Here is a 20,411-nt window from a genome sequence, read left to right as displayed (position 1 = left end):
ACATTTTGTCATTTCACAACCAAAAACGTAAATGTATTTTATTGTGATTTTATGTGATAGACCAACACAAAGTGGCACATAATTGTGAAGTGGAAGGAAAATGATAAGTGGTTTTCAAAGTTATTTACAAATAAATATCTGAAAAGTGCAGTGTGCATTTGTATTCAGCCCCCCGGAATCAATACTTGTAGGAACCTCCTTTCGCTGCAATTCCAGCTGCAAGTCTTTTTGGGGATGTCTCTACCAGCTTTGCACATCTAGAGAGGGACATTTCTGCCCATTCTTCTTTACAAAATAGCTCAAGCTCTGTGAGATTGGATGGAGAGCGTCTATGAACAGCAATTTTCAAGTCTTGCCACAGATTCTCTTCACTCCTTAGCTCGATGTTGACGCACACATTTAAATTTTGGTATGCTAATAAATATTCTGCTGGTCTCATTTCTCCGCATCTGCCTTTGCTATGTTTTCTCCATAACTCATTATTTCCCCCGGGCCTTGACAATCCCAGACAGTTTACAGGTGAAACTCGAAAAATTAGAATATCGTGCAAAAGTTCATGTATTTCAGTAATGCAACTTAAAAGGTGAAACTAATATGTGAGATAGACTCATTACAAGCAAAGCAAGATAGTTCAAGCTGTGATTTGTCATAATTGTGATGATTATGGCTTACAGCTCATGAAAACCCCAAATCCACAATCTCAGAAAATTAGAGTATTGTGAAAAGGTGCAATATTCTCGGCTCAAAGTGTCCCACTCTAACCAGCTAATTAAGGCGTAACACCTGCAAAGGGTTCCTGAGCCTTTAAATGGTCTCTCAGTCTGGTTCAGTAGGAATCACAATCATGGGAAAGACTGCTGACCTGACAGTTGTGCAGAAAACCATCATAGACACCCTCCATAAGGAGGGAAAGCCTCAAAAGGTAATTGCAAAAGAAGTTGGATGTTCCCAAAGTGCTGTATCAAAGCACTTTAATAGAAAGTTAAGTGGAAGGGAAAAGTGTGGAAGAAAAAGGTGCACAAGCAGCAGGGATGACCGCAGCCTGGAGAGGATTGTCAGGAAAAGGCCATTCAAAAGTGTTGTGGACTGAGGCTGGAGTCAGTGCATCAAGAGCCACCACACACAGACAGATCCTGGACATGGGCTTCAAATGTCGTATTCCTCTTGTCAAGCCACTTCTGAGCAACAAAAAAATTCAGAAGTGTCTTACCTGGGCTAAAGAAAAACAGACCTGGTCTGTTGCTCAGTTGCAAAGTCCTCTTTTCTGATGAGAGCAACTTTTGCATCTCATTTGGAAACCAAGGACCCAGAGTATGGAGGAAGAATGGAGAGGCACACACTGCAAGATGCTTGAAGTCCAGTGTGAAGTTTCCGCAGTCTGTGTTGATTTGGGGAGCCATGTCATCTGCTGGTGTTGGTCCACTGTGCTTCATTAAGTCCAGGGTCAACGCAGCCGTCTACCAGGAGATTTTGGAGCACTTCATGCTTCCTTCCGCAGACGAGCTTTATGGGGATGCTGACTTTTTTTTTCCAGCAGGACTTGGCACCTGCCCACACTGCCAAAGCACCAAAACCTGGTTCAATGACCGTGGGATTACTGGGCTGGATTGGCCAGCAAACTCGCCTGACCTGGCATTGCCAAGAGAAAGATGACAGACATGAGACCGAACAATGCAGAAGAGCTGAAGGCCGCTATTGAAGCATCCTGGTCTTCCATAACACCTCAGCAGTGCCACAGGCTGATAGCTTCCATGCCACGCCGCATTGAGGCAGTAATTGCTGCAAAAGGGGCCCAAACCAAGTACTGAGTACATATGCATGCTTATACTTTTCAGAGGTCCGATATTGTTCTATGTACAATCCTTGTTTTATTGATTGCATGTAATATTCTAATTTTCTGAGACTGTGGATTGGAGGTTTTCATGAGCTGTAAGCCATAATCATCACAATTATGACAAATCACGGCTTGAACTATCTTGGTTTGCATCTAATGAGTCTATCTCATATATTAGTTTCACCTTTTAGGTTGCATTACTGAAATAAATGAACTTTTGCACGATATTCTAATTTTTAGAGTTTCACCTGTATATGGTGGCCAGCTCATGGCTTCCACGATGTACATTCTTTGTTTTCTCCCACTCGGATACTCACCTTTGAGACTCTGCATTCTTCTTACAATATCCCATTGCGGGAGCACTTTGGCTACCTTAAACTCTGTCACTTTATCAATACATTATTACATGTGCATTCGGGACCCTATAGGCTGACCCCTTTTGAAAGTATTTGCAGATATAGACCTCATGCCCCAGGCTTGATCTCTCTTGTTTACTCTGCAATTATTTCTTACAGAATGCCCCCGGTTCGCTCTTATCAGCAATGGCAATTGGAACTCAGGGGGAATCTGGATCAGCAAGACTGGCAGATCCCAGGCATTGTCTAAATGTTCAAGGAATGTTATTATATTAGAAAATGCCTATAAGGTCCTTTATAGATGGTATTACACGCCTGCCCTTTTGGCCCCATTTTATCCCACATATTCCCCGATTTGCTTCCGGGGTTGTCAGCAAATAGGCACCATGGCGCATATTTGGTGGACATGCCCCAAGGTTTGCAGACTGTGGATTAGGGTTTATGCCCTTCTTGGCACTATGTTTCACACAAACATTAAGCGTAACCCAAACGAAGCATTACTATTTCAACCATTAGTGGGCCTACTCTGTCCTGAGCGGCAGCTGGCATCGCATTTATTTATGGCTACCAAACTAACGATCGCGAGGGCTTGGAAGACCCCCCTCCTCAGCTTCGAAGCAGTCAAAAATCAGATGAATTTTATCATGGTTAATGAGAAACTTACGGCTATGTTGTTAGACACTCACCCGAAGTTTCTATAGACCTGTCATCCCTGGCTTGATATCGCCCAACCGTCTAGATATGATCAGACCCTTTTGTCGATATGAGACTTTTTTCGCTGCATCCTCTGGAACCCTTTCTTTTCTCTTTTTTCTTTCCCTTCCTCTCCTCTGTTTGTCTTCATGATATTTGTGCTGATTGTAACCTCTTTTCTTTTTTATATAAAAGAACTGAACCAACAATATTGTATCTATCTGTTGGACTTCCTCGGGAGTCCTGGATGTGGAATGCCAGTGTGCATCTGGTGAGGCTCTGTGTTCCACCTTTCCTGCCTTTTGTAGGCGGATAGTGTGCTGATCTTTGATTGTTGTGTACTAATTCCTTGGTCTCTAATTGCCCACCATTTTTGCAAATTGTGATGCTTTATTTTATCTCTTCATATGCTGCACTTGTGTACTAAGTTTATTTCTTTGTCTATACTTCTGTGCATTTTTTTGTACTATTCATCAGAAAACTTGTAAGTTTTATTTGTTGTTGGTCAGTGCTCTTGTTTCTGACTGTTACTCTGACAACGTCTATTCTATAATAAAATCCATTGTAAAAGAAACCTCTCAAGCTGAAAAAAAAACATGCTTTTTTCTCTTCTAGAATCCCACATTCAACCTTCTTATATCAAGCTTCATTATGTAAAATTCATTCACACATGCGTTCATATTGGTCTTTACTCATGACTATTTTTCCCCCTTTGTCAGCGGGTTTAATCACACCTTGCTTATTCTGTTGCAGGCCGTGTAAAGCCTGGCAGTGTTTAAAAGGTAAAGTTCTTCTTATAATGTGTTTGGGGAAGGGTTTCAATGTCTTGGGTAACCAAACATGTCAACTTTAAGATTAATCTGACTCGGAAATTTAGTTGACTTTCTCTTAAACCTCGAGGGATTTACAGAATGGCTTGTCATAGTAGTGGAAGTACCATCTTCACTACTATAAGTTTGTACTGCATCAGACTCCTGCTCTAATTCTACAAGCATTTTAAGCATTCTATAGTCTTTTTTTTCCCCCCAAACTCGTGCCAATTTTTCAATAGACCTGATTGCCCTGTATTCAGCTCCATCCATCTTCATATCAACTCTGACCAGCTTCCTTGTCCCTGCCTAAGAAAAGCATCCCCACAACATGAATGCCACCACCATGTTTCACGGTGGGGATGGTATGTTCAGGGTGATGTGCCTTGTTAGTTTTCCATCACATAGCATTTTGCTTTTAGGCCAAAAAGTTACATTTTGGTCTAATGTGACCAGAGCACCTTCTTCCACATGATTTCTGTGTCCCCCACCTGGCTTCTCACAAACTGCAAATGGGACTTCTTATGGCCTTCTTTCAACAATGGATTTCTTCTTGCCATTCTTCCTCAAAGGCCAGATTTGTGTTGTGTATGACTAATAGTTGTGGATCTCTGCAGCTCCACCAGAGTTACCATGGGCCTCTTGGCTGCTTCTCTGATTAATGCACTCCTTGTCCGGCCTGTCAGTTTAGGTGGATGTCCATGTCTTGGTAGGTTTGCAGTTGTCCATTTTCGGATTATGGATTGAACAGTGCTCCGTGAGATGTTCATAGCTTAGGATTTTGTTTTTAACCTAACCCCGCTTTAAACGTATCCACAACTTTATCCCTGACCTGTAAAACATTTTGAAAACCATTTATCATTTTCCTTCTACTTCACAATTATGTGCCACTTTGTGTTGGTCTATCACATAAAATCCCAATAAAATACATTTACATTTTTGGTGGAAAATTTCAAGAGGTATGAATACTTTTTCAAGGTACTGTATATACAAACTTTTAAATATATAAACACCTGTGCATAAAATGCACTAAATGCAGTAAAATGTGGTATAACATAAAAATAAAACTAGCTGCAGTACACTCAGCGACCTCTCATACTAGTCATCAAAAACTCCAATATATCAAAATTATTGCAGCGCTAGTCGCAAAATAGAAATATAAATGTAAATCAAAAACCAATGGTGTTGCGCTCCACTATCAATAATAATGTATGAATATATATATATATATATATATATAAAATTAAATGTATTAAATAGATGAGATTTTATTAAATAAAATAAAAATGAGTGAATAAGTCCAACATTAATTCAGCAGCGTGATATTGTAATCATGCTGGTGCTGCATGCATGTCTTTGAATAATCTGTTATTTTGCAGTGTCTTCGAATGGTGTAATACAAAGTAAATATAGTCCACCAATCTTAAATAGTGTGCTCCTTCACCAGTTGTGCTCTCGCCTGACGTATATGACCAAACCGTTAAGTGAGGTCGTACAAGCTTGTGTCCCTTTAATTGGACTCAAAGGTGAACAGATGGTTATATCCCTGTTTCTCAGATGGAGGGATGGATGAATGGAGTTTTACCCTTTTCCCAGCAGGGGTCTCGCCGCTTCCTAGGGACCTTTTTCCTGGAGGCGAATGGATGTGTGGAGTTATCCCTCTTCCCACTAGGGGGTCTCTTCTCTCCCTTCAGACTTTTTCCTCCATGTGCATATATACCATGTAATTAAAAAGAGCATATAGTGCCTTATCTTCTTTTAAAAAAATGTATTGGGGGGGGGGGTTTATGGAGGAGGGAAGGGTAAAGGTTCACTTTAATGACCCCTGGTCACTACAGGATTGCCTGCCCATACCTCCAGTATTTGCTCTCTCTCTCTACTGTTCCTTTGCAGTTTTTTTGCAATTGGTGACAGCCTCACTTTAATCGTTTCCTGACCGCGTTATAGCCAAAAGACGGCTACAGCCCAGTCATCCAGTTCTGGGAGGACGTTTCTCAGAATGAAATCCTGCTAAGAATGTAAAAAGAATGTTTTTCTGAATGGGAAAACAGAGTTCAGTACAAACCATGTCCTAAGCACTCTGATCGCTGTGTCCTTCATATCACAGTGGCCAATCACAACGGTCCTTTACCATGTGATCAGCTGTGTCCAATCACAGCTGATCACATATTAAACAGACTTGCCGGTTATCGGCAGTCCTTTCCTTGCAAGCTGTCACAGCATGATTATCAGTGCATCCCTATCAGTGCTGCCTATCAGTGCCCAGCAGTGCCGCTTATCAGTGCACATCAGTGAAGGAGAAAAATTACTTATTTGCAAAATGTTATAAAAGAAACTAAGAAAAACATTTTTTCTTCAAAATTTGTGGTCTTTTTTTATTTGTTTAGCAAAATATAAAAAACCCAGTGGGGATTAAATATCACCAAAAGAAAGCTCTGTCTCAAAAAATGATACAGATTTCATATGGATACAGTGTTGCATGACCGCACAATTGCCATTCAAAGTGCGGCAGCGCTGAGAGCTGAAAATTTGCCTGGACAGGAAGAGCCTCGTATTGAAGTGGTTAGGCACATGCCAGTCCAACGCAGGCCTGAATAGGAAAGCGTAGAAAGTAAACTTACTAACCAGTGGATGTGATGTCGCCATGCAGGCTGACTATCACCTGGGGTTTTTCAAGTTGAGAAAGTTTTGAAATGTAAATTCACAAATCGCCTTAAAAAATCCAGCTGAATGTAAAGCTTCAAAAAGCACATTTGTACTGCGGCAGTCAGTCTTCTCCAGGGATGCTGCTCTCTACACTTCCCACAACTTAGATTTTACGCTTCAAATAATTTATATTAAACTTTGTGCAACCTTTCCTTTGCCAGAGGAGACAGTGATACCTTCGGTGTTTGTCATTCCCCATGGCAGTATAATTATGTTTCATTTATTAGCTTCAAACAAACTACGTATACTCTCATTTAGAAATGAGAGACCAGGTGCAAAAAGGTCCTATACAATGATGTTTAAAATCTGTTGTTTTTCTATCCCAGAACATGCCCAGTACTGCACCACCATTTCATAAAAATTTAACAATCATAATACAGCAAAGTGGAAGTACAGACTCCACTATTTACTACTTTGGCTGTGTCACCTGACTTCTTAGTGGACAAATCATGTACTACTTTAGAAATCGGGGCAGCTCCGACCAAGTTGGAACCGCACCAATTTGACCGCTCTAATAGCGGACAATAGGGTGTAACTTGGCATACAATTTGCAAGTTCCAATCGATGTGACCGGGGTGTTAACACACTACAGACAGTGTAGAATATCTGCGTCCCTTGCCACATGCTGTGGTTTAGTCTGCTGCGGCAGACTCAGGGATGCCTCAAAGTAGTGCCATCAAGTGGGTAGGCAAAAAATCAAACTAAAAACTAGACTATCTCAAACACACATGCCACTACAGCCACATTCACCTTGCAAACCTTGGAGAATACAGTGCCTTGAAAAAGTATTCATACCCCTTGAAATTTTCCACATTTTGTCATGTTACAACCAAAAATGTAAATGTATTTTATTGGGATTTTATGTGATAGACCAACACAAAGTGGATCATAATTGTGAAGTGAAAGGAAAATGATGGTTTTCATAATTTTTTAAACATCTGAAAAGTGTGGTGTGCATTTGTATTCAGCCCCCCGGAGTCAATACTTTGTAGAACCGCCTTTCACTGCAATTATAGCTGTTAAGTCTTTTTGGGGATGTCTCTACCAGCTTTGCACATCTAGAGAGTGAAATTTCTGCCCATTCTTCTTTGCAAAATAGTTCAAGCTCTGTTAGATTGGATGGAGAGCGCCTGTGAACAGCAATGTGCAAGTCTTGCCACAGATTCTCCATTGGATTTAGGTCTGGACTGTGACTGGGCCATTCTAACACATGAATATGCTTTGATCTAAACCATTCCATTGTAGCTCTGGCTGTATGTTCTTCCACATGTTTGCTGTGGCCCCCACATGGCTTCTCGCAAATTCTTATAGCTTTCTTTTAATAATGGCTTTCTTCTTGCCACTCTTCCATAAAGGCCAGATTGCAGCTTCTCCAAAGTTACTATGGGCCTCTTGGCTGATTATCTGATGAATGCTCTCCTTGCCCGGCCTGTCGATTTAGGTGAACGGCCATGTCTTGGTAGGTTTGCAGTTGTGCCATACTCTTTCCATTTTCGAATGATGGATTGAACAGTACCCCATGAGATGTTTAAAAGTTGGTATTTTTTTTATAACCTAACCCTGCTTTAAACTTCTCCACAACATTATCCCTGACCTGTCTGGTTTGTTCCATGGCCTTCATGATGCTGTTTGTTCACTAATGTTCTCTAACAAAACTCTGAGGGCTTTACAGGACAGCTGTACTTATATTGAGATTAAATTACACACAGGTGGACTCTACTTACGAATTAGGTGACTTCTGAAGGCAATTGGCTCCACTAGATTTTAGTTAGGGTATCAGAGTAAAAAGGGGGCTGAATATAAATGCATGCCACACTTTTCAGATATTTGTAAAAAAATTTAAAAACATTTATAATTTTCCTTCACAATTATGTGCCACTTTGTTGTTCCAGCACTAGTGCCAGAGGTGGCACGCGACAGAACCAGGAACGGTACCCAAGAGGAGTCTTGAGTGACCCATCTTCCAAACAGTAAAGCTGGTCAGTGGCTTCATACAAAAGAAGCCATGTGACTTGTGCCTGCCCACCTCTATTCCCACTGGTGTTGGTTCCTGTGATGCTCTCCCCCACACTGAAGCTGTGTAGAGTTGGATTCCCCAGGCTGCTTGTACTCATTTTGAAAGGCTAATTATATTCAGTATTTTTCCTCCTCTGTCATACAGCACTCTTTTAGCCTAAGCCGTCTCATTGCCAGGCTCTTACTATCCGTGTACCTGCCCTCCCTCTGAACATTTCTCTCCCTCAGCACCATGTGCCTGGTTCAGCTTGGAGGGGATATCGCTAGAGAGAGATCATCAAATGGCTATTAACCCCTTCCACAGCAATCTTTTATGAGTAACTCAATGCAAAGAAGGATTTAATGTGGAGGGAGAAGGGTTTTAAAGGCTTTTCTGACATAACATCTCTTGAGAACTACTAATTTAGGCTACATTCACACGGGCATTTAGCCACAGTGCACATGGCAGCGGCAGGAATCTGCCCATTTCTGCTGCTGTTTTTGACACCAGTGAGCAGTTATCTGCAGCTGCCTAGCCCATACAGTACACTATAATGACAGGCTACTGGGTGCTGCAGTTATTCCTGACTGTTCACACAGTCATTTGCGGTGATGGGTGCTGAACACACACTTTGTGTGCATTCAGCAGCGATCACCACAGGTAATCGCCGCTTGTGTGAACAGCCACGAATAGCTATGGCTGCCGGCATCTTGTCATAGTAGTGTACTGTACAGGCTTGGTGGCTGCAGCTAGCAATTAACAGGTGTCAAAAACAGCAGCAAGAATCAGCAGATTCCTGCCACTGCCATTCACCATGGCGTCCAAATAGAAGGAACTACTACTTTAAAACAAGGTTTGGTAACTACTACTTTAAAACTTCTATTGGGAACTACAACTTCAGAACAGATATTGTTAACTACCACCTTAGAAAAAGGAATTAGGAGCTGCAGGAATTGGGGCTCAATTCTCCAATTATACTGCATGGTACAGGCGGTGCTGTCTTGACTGGAACATTGGCTGGTGTTCATTTCTTGAGCATCTATGTGGAAATGGCTTGGTCAGTTGCAGGAATTGGGGCTAATCTGAGGCCTGAAGGAGCAGAAATTGAGGCTGATCCTGGGTGTGAAAGTGCAGGAATTGGGGTGGGCTGAGGTGTGAAAGTGCATTAATTACATGATCAGAGGTGTGAAAGTGCAGGATTTGGGGTGAGTTGAAGTGTGAAGCTGCATTAATGGGGGTGATATGAGCTGTAAGGGTGCAAGAATTGGAGATGATCAGAGGTCTAAATGTGCAGGTATTTGGGTAATCTGAGGTCGGAAAATGCAGGAATTGGGACTGATCTTAGGCCCTAAAGAACAGCAATTGGTACTGATCTGGGTTGTAAAAATGCAGGAATTGGGGTGAACTGAGGTCTGGAGGTGCAGAAATTGAGACTGACCTAAGGTGTGGAGGTTCAGAAACTGGAACTGAAGTGTGACAGTGTAGGAATTGTAGCTGATCTGAGGTGTGACAGTGTAGGAATTGTAGCTGATCTGAGGCATGGAAGTGCAGGAATTGGGGTTATTGGAGTTGTGAAGGTGCAGGAATTGTGATCGGAGTTCTGGGCATTCAAGAATTGGGGCTTATCTAAGGCTAGAATGAGCAGGAATTGGGGCTGATCTGAGGCCCGAAGGCACAGGAAACATCACTTGAGAATAAGGTGTGAAGTTGCAGGAACTGGGGTGAGCGGAGGTGTGAAGGTGCAGAATTTGGGGCTGACCTGAGGTGTGAAGGTTCAGAAATTGGGGCTGAACTTAGGTGTGAAGGTTCATAAAGTGGGGTGATCTGGTGTGTGCAGGTGCACAAATGGGGCTGATCTGAGGCTTGGAGGTGCAGGAATTCGGGCTTATCTGAGGCCTGAAAGAATTGTCGCTGGGGACTGAGGTGTGAAGTTGCGGGAACTGGGGTGAGCTTAGGTGTGAATGTTCAGAAATCGGGGCTGATCTGAGACCTGGAGGTGCAAGGATTGGGGCTGATCTGAGGTGTGAAGGTGCAGGATTTGGGGCCACACTGGAGTGTTATGGTGCAGGAATTGGGGTTGATCTGGTGTGTGGAAGTACAGGAATTGGTGTGATCTGGGGTGTAAAAGTACAGACATTGGGGTGATCTGATGGGTGAAGGTGCAGGCATTGATGTGAGCTGAGATGTAAAGGTGCAGGAATTGGAGCTGATCTGAGGTTTGGAATAAAAGCTGATGTGTACAACACGGTAGCATGGGTCACTAGGCAATGGAACCACCATTATAAACCACCCCAAGATGCTGCAGAGCCCAGCAAAGGTCTTGTGGTATCCTCCAACCAATAAAACCTGCACAAGTTAATTAAAGCAATGCATGAAGCAGCATATTGTCCTCCACATCCCCCCAGCACAGCAAAGTCAGTGCCTGTACAGCATACTTACCCAAGAGGAAGGCAGATGACCTCAGGAATAGTGATCCAGTGCCCTGCCAGCCTGGAGAGGGAGAGTACTTTTACAAGCAGATCAGAGACTCATGCATTCCCATTACAAAGCTCAGGCAGTGACACTGCTATGTTCCCAGCAGAACCTTCATACAGCAAAGAACTGCATTTGCTAGAAACTGGGGAGACTACCAGATATATATTATCTGCCCTGTCACCCAGCTAGCAACTTGCTGAAAGTAAAACCAAAGAAACCAAAGCTGGCTATACATAGATCGAAATTCAGTCAGTTGAGCAGGGACCAGCTGAATTTCAATATATGTATGGGCACCTTGGTTGTACACAAGGCAATCTGTTGAATGACTTGTGTAAAAAAGCCTGCTGGCTCTTTCATGAATGATCGGTGCCGTTGGCTATAGCCAGCAACACTGATCATTGTATTCTGACGGCGGGTAAGGACAGTGCTATTTAAATATATGTAAATTCTGTGCGTTCGCCACTAAATAAGTATAAACCCCAAAAATCTGCAGGATATGTCAAACATGGATAGAAAAAAATATGCAGCACTAAACTAACATATCAGATGCCAATATAAAAAAGTATAACAAAAATATTATACAAATGTAAACTAAATTGCAGACAGAAAAAAAAGATGTAAAATCAATAGTCAAATAAATGTGAAGTCCACCCACCAATAATGTGTTCACTGCAAAGATTCTACACCCCACAGTGCTGCAAAGGTGTTCCAAATTGTGTTAAGTGTTTATTCCACATTTTCCAGGATAATCTCAGTGGCCAAATACACTAACCAGACATAAATGGACTAGTAGATGAACATGTCTAGTAATGGATGCTTTCCTTCCTTAGTTGCTTCCAATGGATACTAACTCAGAGAGGCACAGAGAAGAGAATCTCATAGCATAAAAAATAGTTTGATTAACAGTAGATAAAAAAAATCACAAACTCACCAACTTTGCCTGTGATAAGAGTAGTAGTTCATATATTTTGGGTTTCTACAATTTATACATTATATTTGCATTTGATATATTAATTGAGAATAGTTATGTATTAATCAGACCATGTATGGTGTTAAGGCTCTGAAAAAAACATACTTGTGATAGTCAAAAGTGCTTTAGATTTTCCAACATTCTTAAAAATCCTTGATCATTCGGTGATAAATCCCTTTCCTCCACAGTAAAGGAAACCTCCAGTGCAGCATGATCTGTGTCACATGCAGGGTATCGGTTGTGTTGAGAAGTTTTTTCACTGTTCCTCCGTGTGAGGCTCGGTTCACACTTCCACGACTTGGGATCTGACTTGTGAGACCCCAAGTCGCATGGCATGTGAAATCCCATGTTAGTCAATGAGAGCTGTCCTAATTATCTCTACTAAAGTCGAGCCAACTTTAGAAAAGGTTCACGTACTACTTCAAGGCAATTTCTATCTGACTTGTGCCCATAGACTTTAAAGGAAGTTGCATCCAAGTTGGATCTTTATCTATATTGATGTGATTTGTATCCAACACAGCATTGTGATTTGGATCCAACACATAGTGAGGGCATGTGGGTGTCCTGGTACAGTTCGGGGGGAGGGGGGGTGCTCGCTCGCCCCCCCTTTCCTGACTTGCTGGGCTACATGCTCAAATAAGAGTCTGGCATGGATTATGGGGGGGACCCCACACAGTTTTTTTTTTTTTTGTTTTTTTTTACGTTTTGGTGTGGGGTTCCCCTAAAATCCATACCAGACCCAAAAGGGCCTGATGGGGGGGGGGCCCCCACGCATTTTTTTTTTTTTTTAAATTGCTTGTATTTACATTCAGCTGTCAGCAGGGAAACCACTGACAGCGGCCGACTTCCCAGCCCTCTCCTTAGCAACCAGCTATCCAGTATTTTGTTAGAATGTCACAACACAAAATTAAATTTAACAAAAAAAACTTATTTTCTAAAAGGTCAAAAAAAAAAAAAAAAATAGCATAGTTGCATGGCAAAATTATGTATCAAGTCGCGCTCAAGTTGCCAGGAAGTTGTCTGGTCAGGTCGCAGTAGTGTGAACGGAGCCTGAAAGGTGGATTCTAGTTGTTATGGGCAGCACACTTGCTTTTGAAACACCTTTATATATACATACTACCTACATACACGCACAAAACAGTGGGCTGTGTCTTTTTTAGTTTATTTATGTTTTTTGGGTTTCTCTGCACCTCCTCTGATGTTTGCAGTCCTCACACTATCAGTAGTAGTTTGTTTCTAAATATAAATAGCCTCATCCTCCAGCTCTTTTATGTACTCCTCCAGGAGGCTGTCTGAAGAAGCAGACTTTTGGAATCAGAATCATATTTCTAACAAATACTTTTATAAAGAATAAACATCAATTTATGCTTAAGGCCTTTGTATTTACTTCAATAAAAAACATCATAGCCATAAGGGCTTATGGAAGAGGAGGGGATAAAGAAAAAAAGGATATACTATAGAATCTGTGAATTAACGATTAAACATGATTAGCTGCTTAGGGCAATCCCTTTTATGCTCCAATTTTCATGGCTCCACCTTTGACACATCAGAACAAAAGAAGAGTTGAAACCTAACTGTGCAGTGGAGAATTACTGTCAAATTGCAGGTTCTTGTGCCTCTATTGTTAAAGCAGTCTGTGTTTAATGTAGTTCTGTTCCCATTAAGCACACTGCTGGTAGGCAATACAGCACATGGCATGTCATGGCATCTAAAAGGAGGACTAGATGGAGCTAAAAGGAGGACTAGATGGAGCCCAAAAAAGGCAGGGCAGAGGGCCAAGGACTAGTATCCAGGATTGCCTGTGGTCTCCCTGAAAGTGATCTTTGCACATTACTAACTTACCATGCTTTATTCTGCACCGTGTCTCTGTGTGGAGGTGGCCATCTTGGCAGAAGCAGGGTTTTTCTTCATCAAAGCCTCCAGCAAGGAGAACTGTGAGCAGTACAGTAGAGACCTCACTGTATCTTACTCTGAACTCTCTGAAGCAAGATGTTAGAGGCAGCAATGCCTTAGATCTCGCACTGCAGATGTAAAGCTATGAGGTTGTAGCAGTTCAATTCCGATTGTTTAGGGGGAATTAAAATTAAAATAAACCTTTTAAGAGTACTGCTTAGGTACAATTAACATTTCTGCAAACTTATTAAATGTTCACTTTTTGAGTTCAGTTCCACTTTAAACGTCATAGAAAAGCCGAGGTATTCATCTTTTTCAAACCTCCAAACTCATTTGAGATGAGAGACATATTTTAGCACAAAATATGTAGACAAAAGCCACGCCCCCAATTAAGTAGATCATGAATTAAAAATTGGTTGGTTAAACTCACCAGTGCTTTTTTCACCATTATCTTTTCCTTTATACTGCTTTGGGTTTTTTGGGGGTTTTTTTAAAAATTGATTACAGATTGGATGAATTGATGGAAATATGTATTCAAGATGTTTTGAGTTCTTTTATTGGGGAGGGTTTTTTTATGAAGAAATTGTACCTGTACCTATACTTTTGCAAATATAAAGATAAAAAATTAGTCAATGATGGCTAGGTCAGGTTATTTCTGATTGGTTACTGCACTCTCCAAATAGCCCTTACTATTTGCATTGTTCCTAAACCAGTTCACGATGGCTGTACACATATATGCAGCCTCTCAGCGGGTGGGCCTGAACACCGAACAGCTGCATATATGCAGCCCTGTATAAACAACTCACTGTGCTGACAGAGCACTCCCTGCGCACTCCCAGCATGGAAGCCGAAAGGGATTGGTAAGCTCCTGATGCATACTTGCCATCGGGAGCTTTCCGATCTTGTGACAGCCAATCACAGCGGTCACATGACCCGAATGCCCACCTCCACCTCCTGGCAACTAGAAGCTCTTAAAGGGCCAGAAGAAGATGGTGCAAAGGGGTTAAAATCTTTGTTTAGTTATTTTCAAATGCTTGTTCCATGGCATAACAATAGCTATAGCATCCCACAAGCTGCCATCAGGTCCAGGGCTTTTTTTCAGCAGGAACGTGGGGGAACGCAGCTCCAGCATCTCTAGCACTAAATGTATGTATTGGCAAGGGATGCTGGGGTGTGCTGGAAGGTCTATTGATGCTGTATGCTAGGGGATTTATTGTCACTGGAGGAGATCCTTTTTTTGCAAGGGGGTATATTGCTGCTATTGGGGGGATATATTGTTGCTGGGGGTCAATTGTTGCTGACAGGGATCTACTGAATGTTCAACTATGCCAGGGGTCATCGGCTCACCACTACATTTTATCTAGCCCACAGCTAGAGTCCTCAGGCTCACTGCATTACTAGCCTCCACTTGCCACTGCACTGCCACAAACCCACTACCTGCTGGCCGTATGCAGGCCAAGTCCCTGCAACCCACCCCAGCGCTGCGAGTGGAAGTAGTTGCTAGGACCATCTGCATCCCAGCAACCAATAATGTGTTCAGTGCCACCTCCCAGAAGGCTCCGATGTGGAGGAGACTCTGATGGGGATACAGTTGTGGGTGAGACTGATTGGGGACACAGATGTGGGGGAAAACTAATGGGGACACAGATGCGGGGGAAACGGATTGGGGACACAGATGTGGGGGGGACTGATGTAAGTTCCCCATTACATCTGTGTGGTCCTCAAATTCCCCCTTTACATCTGTGTCTCCCTCAGATTCCCCCTTACATCTGACATAAATAACTGATTTTTTTCAGCCCAGCACCCCTGTATCAACCAGCGACTGCTGCAGGGGAGAAGAGGGAGTGCCAACAATGGATGGGCCATAGGAGCCTATTGGTAACATTGGTAACATTCCAAGCCATTGTTGAGTGCTCTCCTCCCTGTAGCTGCTTGCTGACACAGGGGAGATCATGTGACAGGACCAGAGCAGCCTAAAATAGGTAAGCATACACATCTTTCTAACACAGGTTAGTCAGCATAGGTGTTGGGGATGGGAGCATGTTTAAGATCAGTTAGGTATAGCCTGGAATTCTATTTAATTCCCTGCACTGATGCCTTCCCTCTTCCTGACAATTTATATGCCACTGGTACCTAGAAATGTACTGACAGGTCTCCAGCTACCTGTCCTTGATTTAGACATATTTAAGCAGAATTCCAGGCAGAAAACAAATCATACTATGCAATGGGGCTGTGCCACAAGCCACTGCTCGTTTATGTCTGGGGGTGATAAGAGCAAAAATATACTTACCTAATCTGCCGATCCTCCAAGTGCAAGATTCTTGTGAATGAACTGTTCCAGACATCACTCCCATAGAATGGCTCCAGGCATGAGGACAGCAGGAACAGTCCATTGCTGGACGTGGGGGTGAGAAGTTTTTGGGAGGTTTTAAGGACATGGTAAGTATAGCCTTTTGGGGGCCCACTGGACAATAGCAGTTAACCCTTGCAGTGCGGGCACAACCCCACTGCAAGGGACAAGAAAAAATGTACATGGAGTGCTGCTTTTAGATCAATAACAGAAGGGAGGTTGCCAGGGAACCCCATTAATATTTTGCTATAGGGTCCCATGATCTCTAGTGATACTCCTGCTTATGTTGCATCTCATTACAAATCCTTGCATCAAATAAACGATTTTGTCCACCTCACCTAATGTCTCGCCAGCATTAGTAGTGATCCCGGACTGCAAGACTAGAAAATGTAAAATGTATGTAAACCATAAAACTAGTGGCCAAGATGTACAAATCCTTTGACAGATAAAAAAAAGTAAATAACTGTAGTTTATTTGGCTCTTTGCTTGCAATTTCTATTTAATAAGCAATACTTTTTAAATCTGAAAATCTTAAAATAACCAGTCACCTGAATTGTAATGGTGTTCTGCTCTTCCTCCACAGGGGCTCAGATGCATTGAGTACAGTCTCAGGTAACAGAAATACCACCGTCACTTTCACCGTCCGTCCTGGAGCAAACCAGCCAATCATGCTACAGAACAGGACGCCCGAATATGACAGCAGGATAGTTGGTATGAGGCGAGCGCCCAGCCCTGTAGTATCTCCTGCTGAGATTGCAAGAGATATCAAGCCTGGTCCACTGTCGGCCCCACCCACCTCCATCTCTGATGTCTTTGTTCTACCAACGCCTCCCCCTAGCGGGGACCTCTTTGGGATGAGTATGGGGAGAAGCAGGTCCCCCTCCCCGTCTATTTTACAACAGCCAATCTCCAATAAGCCTTTTTCAGCAAAGCCTGTCCATCTGTGGACTAAACAAGATGTTGCCGACTGGTTGGAAAGTCTACACCTGGGCGAGCACAAGGAGATGTTCATGGACAATGAAATAGATGGAACCCACCTACCAAACCTTCAGAAAGAAGATTTGATAGATCTCGGAGTCACAAGAGTAGGACACAGAATGAACATAGAACGAGCATTAAAACAGCTTTTGGACAGATAGAAGTACCTTGCCCTTGCTTCTTCAGAATTTTGTTTCCTGACAGTTTCTTAACGGGGTCCTTAAATACAAAATTTAGAAAAAAAATCTTTACTGCAAGTTTAAATAGCTGTACAGATAATTTATAAGCACAATATTTTAAGGAGATAAGTGGCTGGTCTACTGGGCAGCCTTTGTGCCACTATAGTTGTAGAAAGAAAATGGAAAAAAACACTTTTGTGATTTAATATAATACTATTTCTGTGGAATAATTATTTGGAAAAAAAAATAAAAACTTAGTTCAGCCTTTTTAAAGAAAAAGAAAAAAATCAGCCTCATTTGAATGCACATGAACCAGCTGAGCTGTGTTGTATTTTCTATCTTTCTAGAACTTCTTCAAAGAAGAATAGAGCTTTTCTCTTCAGCAGTGGGTAATGGATAATGCAGTGGGTACTGCAAATGTAGGAAATTTCACTGACACCCCCTTATGGAAACAAAGTCATTTATCCCTGTACAGTGTCAGAGGGACATGCTGTTTTTGGCCTGGGCAACCACGGCCCTTCTCTGAGACTGGACAGGGGTCTTGATCTTACATGTTCTTCTTTTGCAGGTACTAATTTGTATCCAGGTTCATATTTATCGTTGTAATAATAAAAAAAAAACTAAGAAAAAAAACAAAACCAAGCAAAAAGGTGTTTTATTTGAGAGTATTTCTGGTTGTGTTTCCATAATCAGCTGGGTGAGACTGTACTAAATCCACTAACATTTTTTTTTTCTTTTTGCAATCCATTATCTTGTAGTGGAAAGCTCACCTTATTACAAAGTGTACACAATGGTTTTTTAGCCATCATTGTCTTCCACTTGGTGATAATTTCAGAATTAAAACTATCAAGCAGAAAGGCCATGCTAGTTTTCTTTTTCTATTGAATGCATATGGTATTACCTCTTGATATGTGCCAGGAAGCTGTTGCAATCTGCTTGTGATTCAGTCGTCGTTGGTGAACAAGACCGTTGCAGACTAGAATCATTTGTGTGAAAGTGGATCCTTCAATAGTGAAAGTGGGCTCTTTTGTGAGGCCTTATTAATTTGAGCAAACAAAAGCTTCAGATAGCCACAACTTGGAGCCCAACAATTTTGCTTGCATTAAGGCTTGCAAGACCACTTCCAATCACCTCTGGTAATTGGGTGCGATCATACATACACAGCACCTCATGTGTATGACGCATGTCTATCACAGAGGTAGATGCGGGCTACCTTGCGCACTTCAATACTTAATGGTTGTGGAGCACTAAGCTGCATCTGATTTGTTTTATTTTCCTGTCTAAATGAAGCCTACATTGAAGTGATATTCACTGTACTGAATGACTAGGACTAGCTCCCAGCAACTCTGTGGCTGCCCCCATTGTGCCTGAGTGCCCAGTGCACTTAAAAACAGTGAGGGCTTTGGTCCCTGAATGGTTGTGTATTTTCTTTTGTTTTCTTTGCTTGAGTATACTTATTTTCGGGCACCTGACTAAAAATATGTATTTACTAGAAATAAGATGAATGGTTAAAGAGCTAACTAAATAGTATATTTTTACACGGTATCTTATTGAAAGGGTGTATAGGGTGGAAGTTTGTCCATATTTGCTATTTTTAAAAAAAAATGCCATAAAAAAACTTAGTACAAGAACCTATGTGCTGCCGGTTCTGTAGAGTTTCATCCAGAAGTTATAAGGATGGCCCTGAACAAACAGGAACCGACAGCAAGGTGTTTTTAAAGTGTCAAAGATCAATGACCTGCATTGGTTCTAGACTGTACAGTGGTACAGACATGGTAGCGTTGCGTTTCATGCTACTTGGGGATTTTAGGCTTAGAACTTTTTTTGTTACATAGTGTAATTTAAGAGAGTCTTTTTTCTTGACATATCTAGTTTATGTAATTTTCTGTGTATACAAACACCAAAATTTTACAAAAAAAATTAATCTTGTAAATTGTGTAAAACTTGCACAGCTGCCAGTGCTGGGGAATTCTGCAATTCTCCTTTTATTATATAATTATACAAATGACTACATGTGACTGTTTATTAACTATATCACAGAGGACCTCTTTTTTCCTTTTTTTTTTTATATATAATTCTGTGATACCTTGTTTAATTCAATTCTGTTCTTTGAAACCTTCATGATCTTAATTCGGTCAAAACCATGTCAGAGCCAAAACTCACCACCTAAGTCCCACCCTGCACCACCAACATTTTTTTTTATTTTTTTTATTTTTTTTTTCAAAGTGAGTCTGTTTCTCTCTCTAGTTTTGTGTTACAGCCTGTGTTCATGTTGTTAATGTTGCTGTATTTTTGTGCTTTTAATTCCAATGATAAAGAACAAATTATAGGAGAAAACAAAATCAAGCTACTGTAATTGCACTTTTCCAAATCCTCAAAACTACTGTATGGCAACCAAATTACTGTAAGAAAAAATAAATATAATATTGCACTAAGATTGTGGCTCTGATTGCAGACTTAAAACAAAATGTTCTGTACGGAATCAATAAAATGATAAGATGTTGCCAATTCCTGAATTGAGGCTTTCAAATTGTATTGAAAAAGCACTGTAAGTGCAGCCTTGACAAATGCATATTATTCTACTCAGAGATGTACCAGTCATTAAAGGAGATTTACAAATAAGGAACAATTCTCTTCATTTTTCTTCAGCTTGAACTGTATTTGTGTTACAATTTCTACATTCACCCAAGGGAGCAAAGTTTGCCACTTCTAATGAAAGGAAAAAAAGGGGTCATAACCAAACTGTTTTGTGTTGTGAAACCAATGCAAACCAGGACCTTGCCATTTATTAAGTAACCATACAAATAAAACTCAGTCTTTTGATAAATTCAAGACACTTGAATCCTGTAAGCCAGGACCCTCTTCCAGATTGGATGATGCTCCACATCAATGGTCTGCAAACTGGGGGCTAAATTAGGCCCTTTTTTGCCCAATAATGGCACATTTCCTCCCACTGATACCAACAATGGGGCACTATTCATCCCATTAAAAACAATGATGGGGTATTGCTTACTCCCATTGACTGCAGGGCATGTTCTACTCCTACCAACCAGTCTGGCCCCACTAAAGGCTGAAGGGCAGTAAACTGGCCCTCTTGTTTAGAATGTTTGGTGACCCCTGCTTCAGGTCATTCAACTCACTTCTTGTGGGCCCTGGAAGCCATAGGTACACC

At 41.6% G+C, this 20,411-nt stretch overlaps 1 protein-coding gene across 8 annotated transcripts in view; it reads left to right on the top strand.

Annotated features, from left to right (window-relative positions):
- The window catches only part of SHANK2 (SH3 and multiple ankyrin repeat domains 2), a 791,629-nt gene extending 771,761 nt beyond the window's left edge, over nt 1–19,868 (top strand). For all 8 annotated transcript variants that reach the window (XM_089684605.1, XM_089684599.1, XM_089684598.1 and 5 more), the window contains one exon: nt 16,666–19,868. In XM_089684605.1, the coding sequence (XP_089540731.1) occupies nt 16,666–17,221 (556 nt within the window). In that variant the 3' untranslated portion in view covers nt 17,222–19,868. The remainder of the gene's footprint in view (nt 1–16,665) is intronic.
- The last annotated feature ends 543 nt before the right edge of the window (nt 19,869–20,411 follow it).

The sequence above is a fragment of the Staurois parvus genome, unplaced genomic scaffold (assembly GCF_062004578.1).
Source record: "Staurois parvus isolate SC_StPar_1 unplaced genomic scaffold, SC_StPar_1.0 ptg000350l, whole genome shotgun sequence".
Lineage (NCBI taxonomy): Eukaryota > Metazoa > Chordata > Amphibia > Anura > Ranidae > Staurois > Staurois parvus.
Note: the sequence above shows the minus strand (reverse complement) of the source record. Positions and strands in the feature narration are given on the sequence as shown.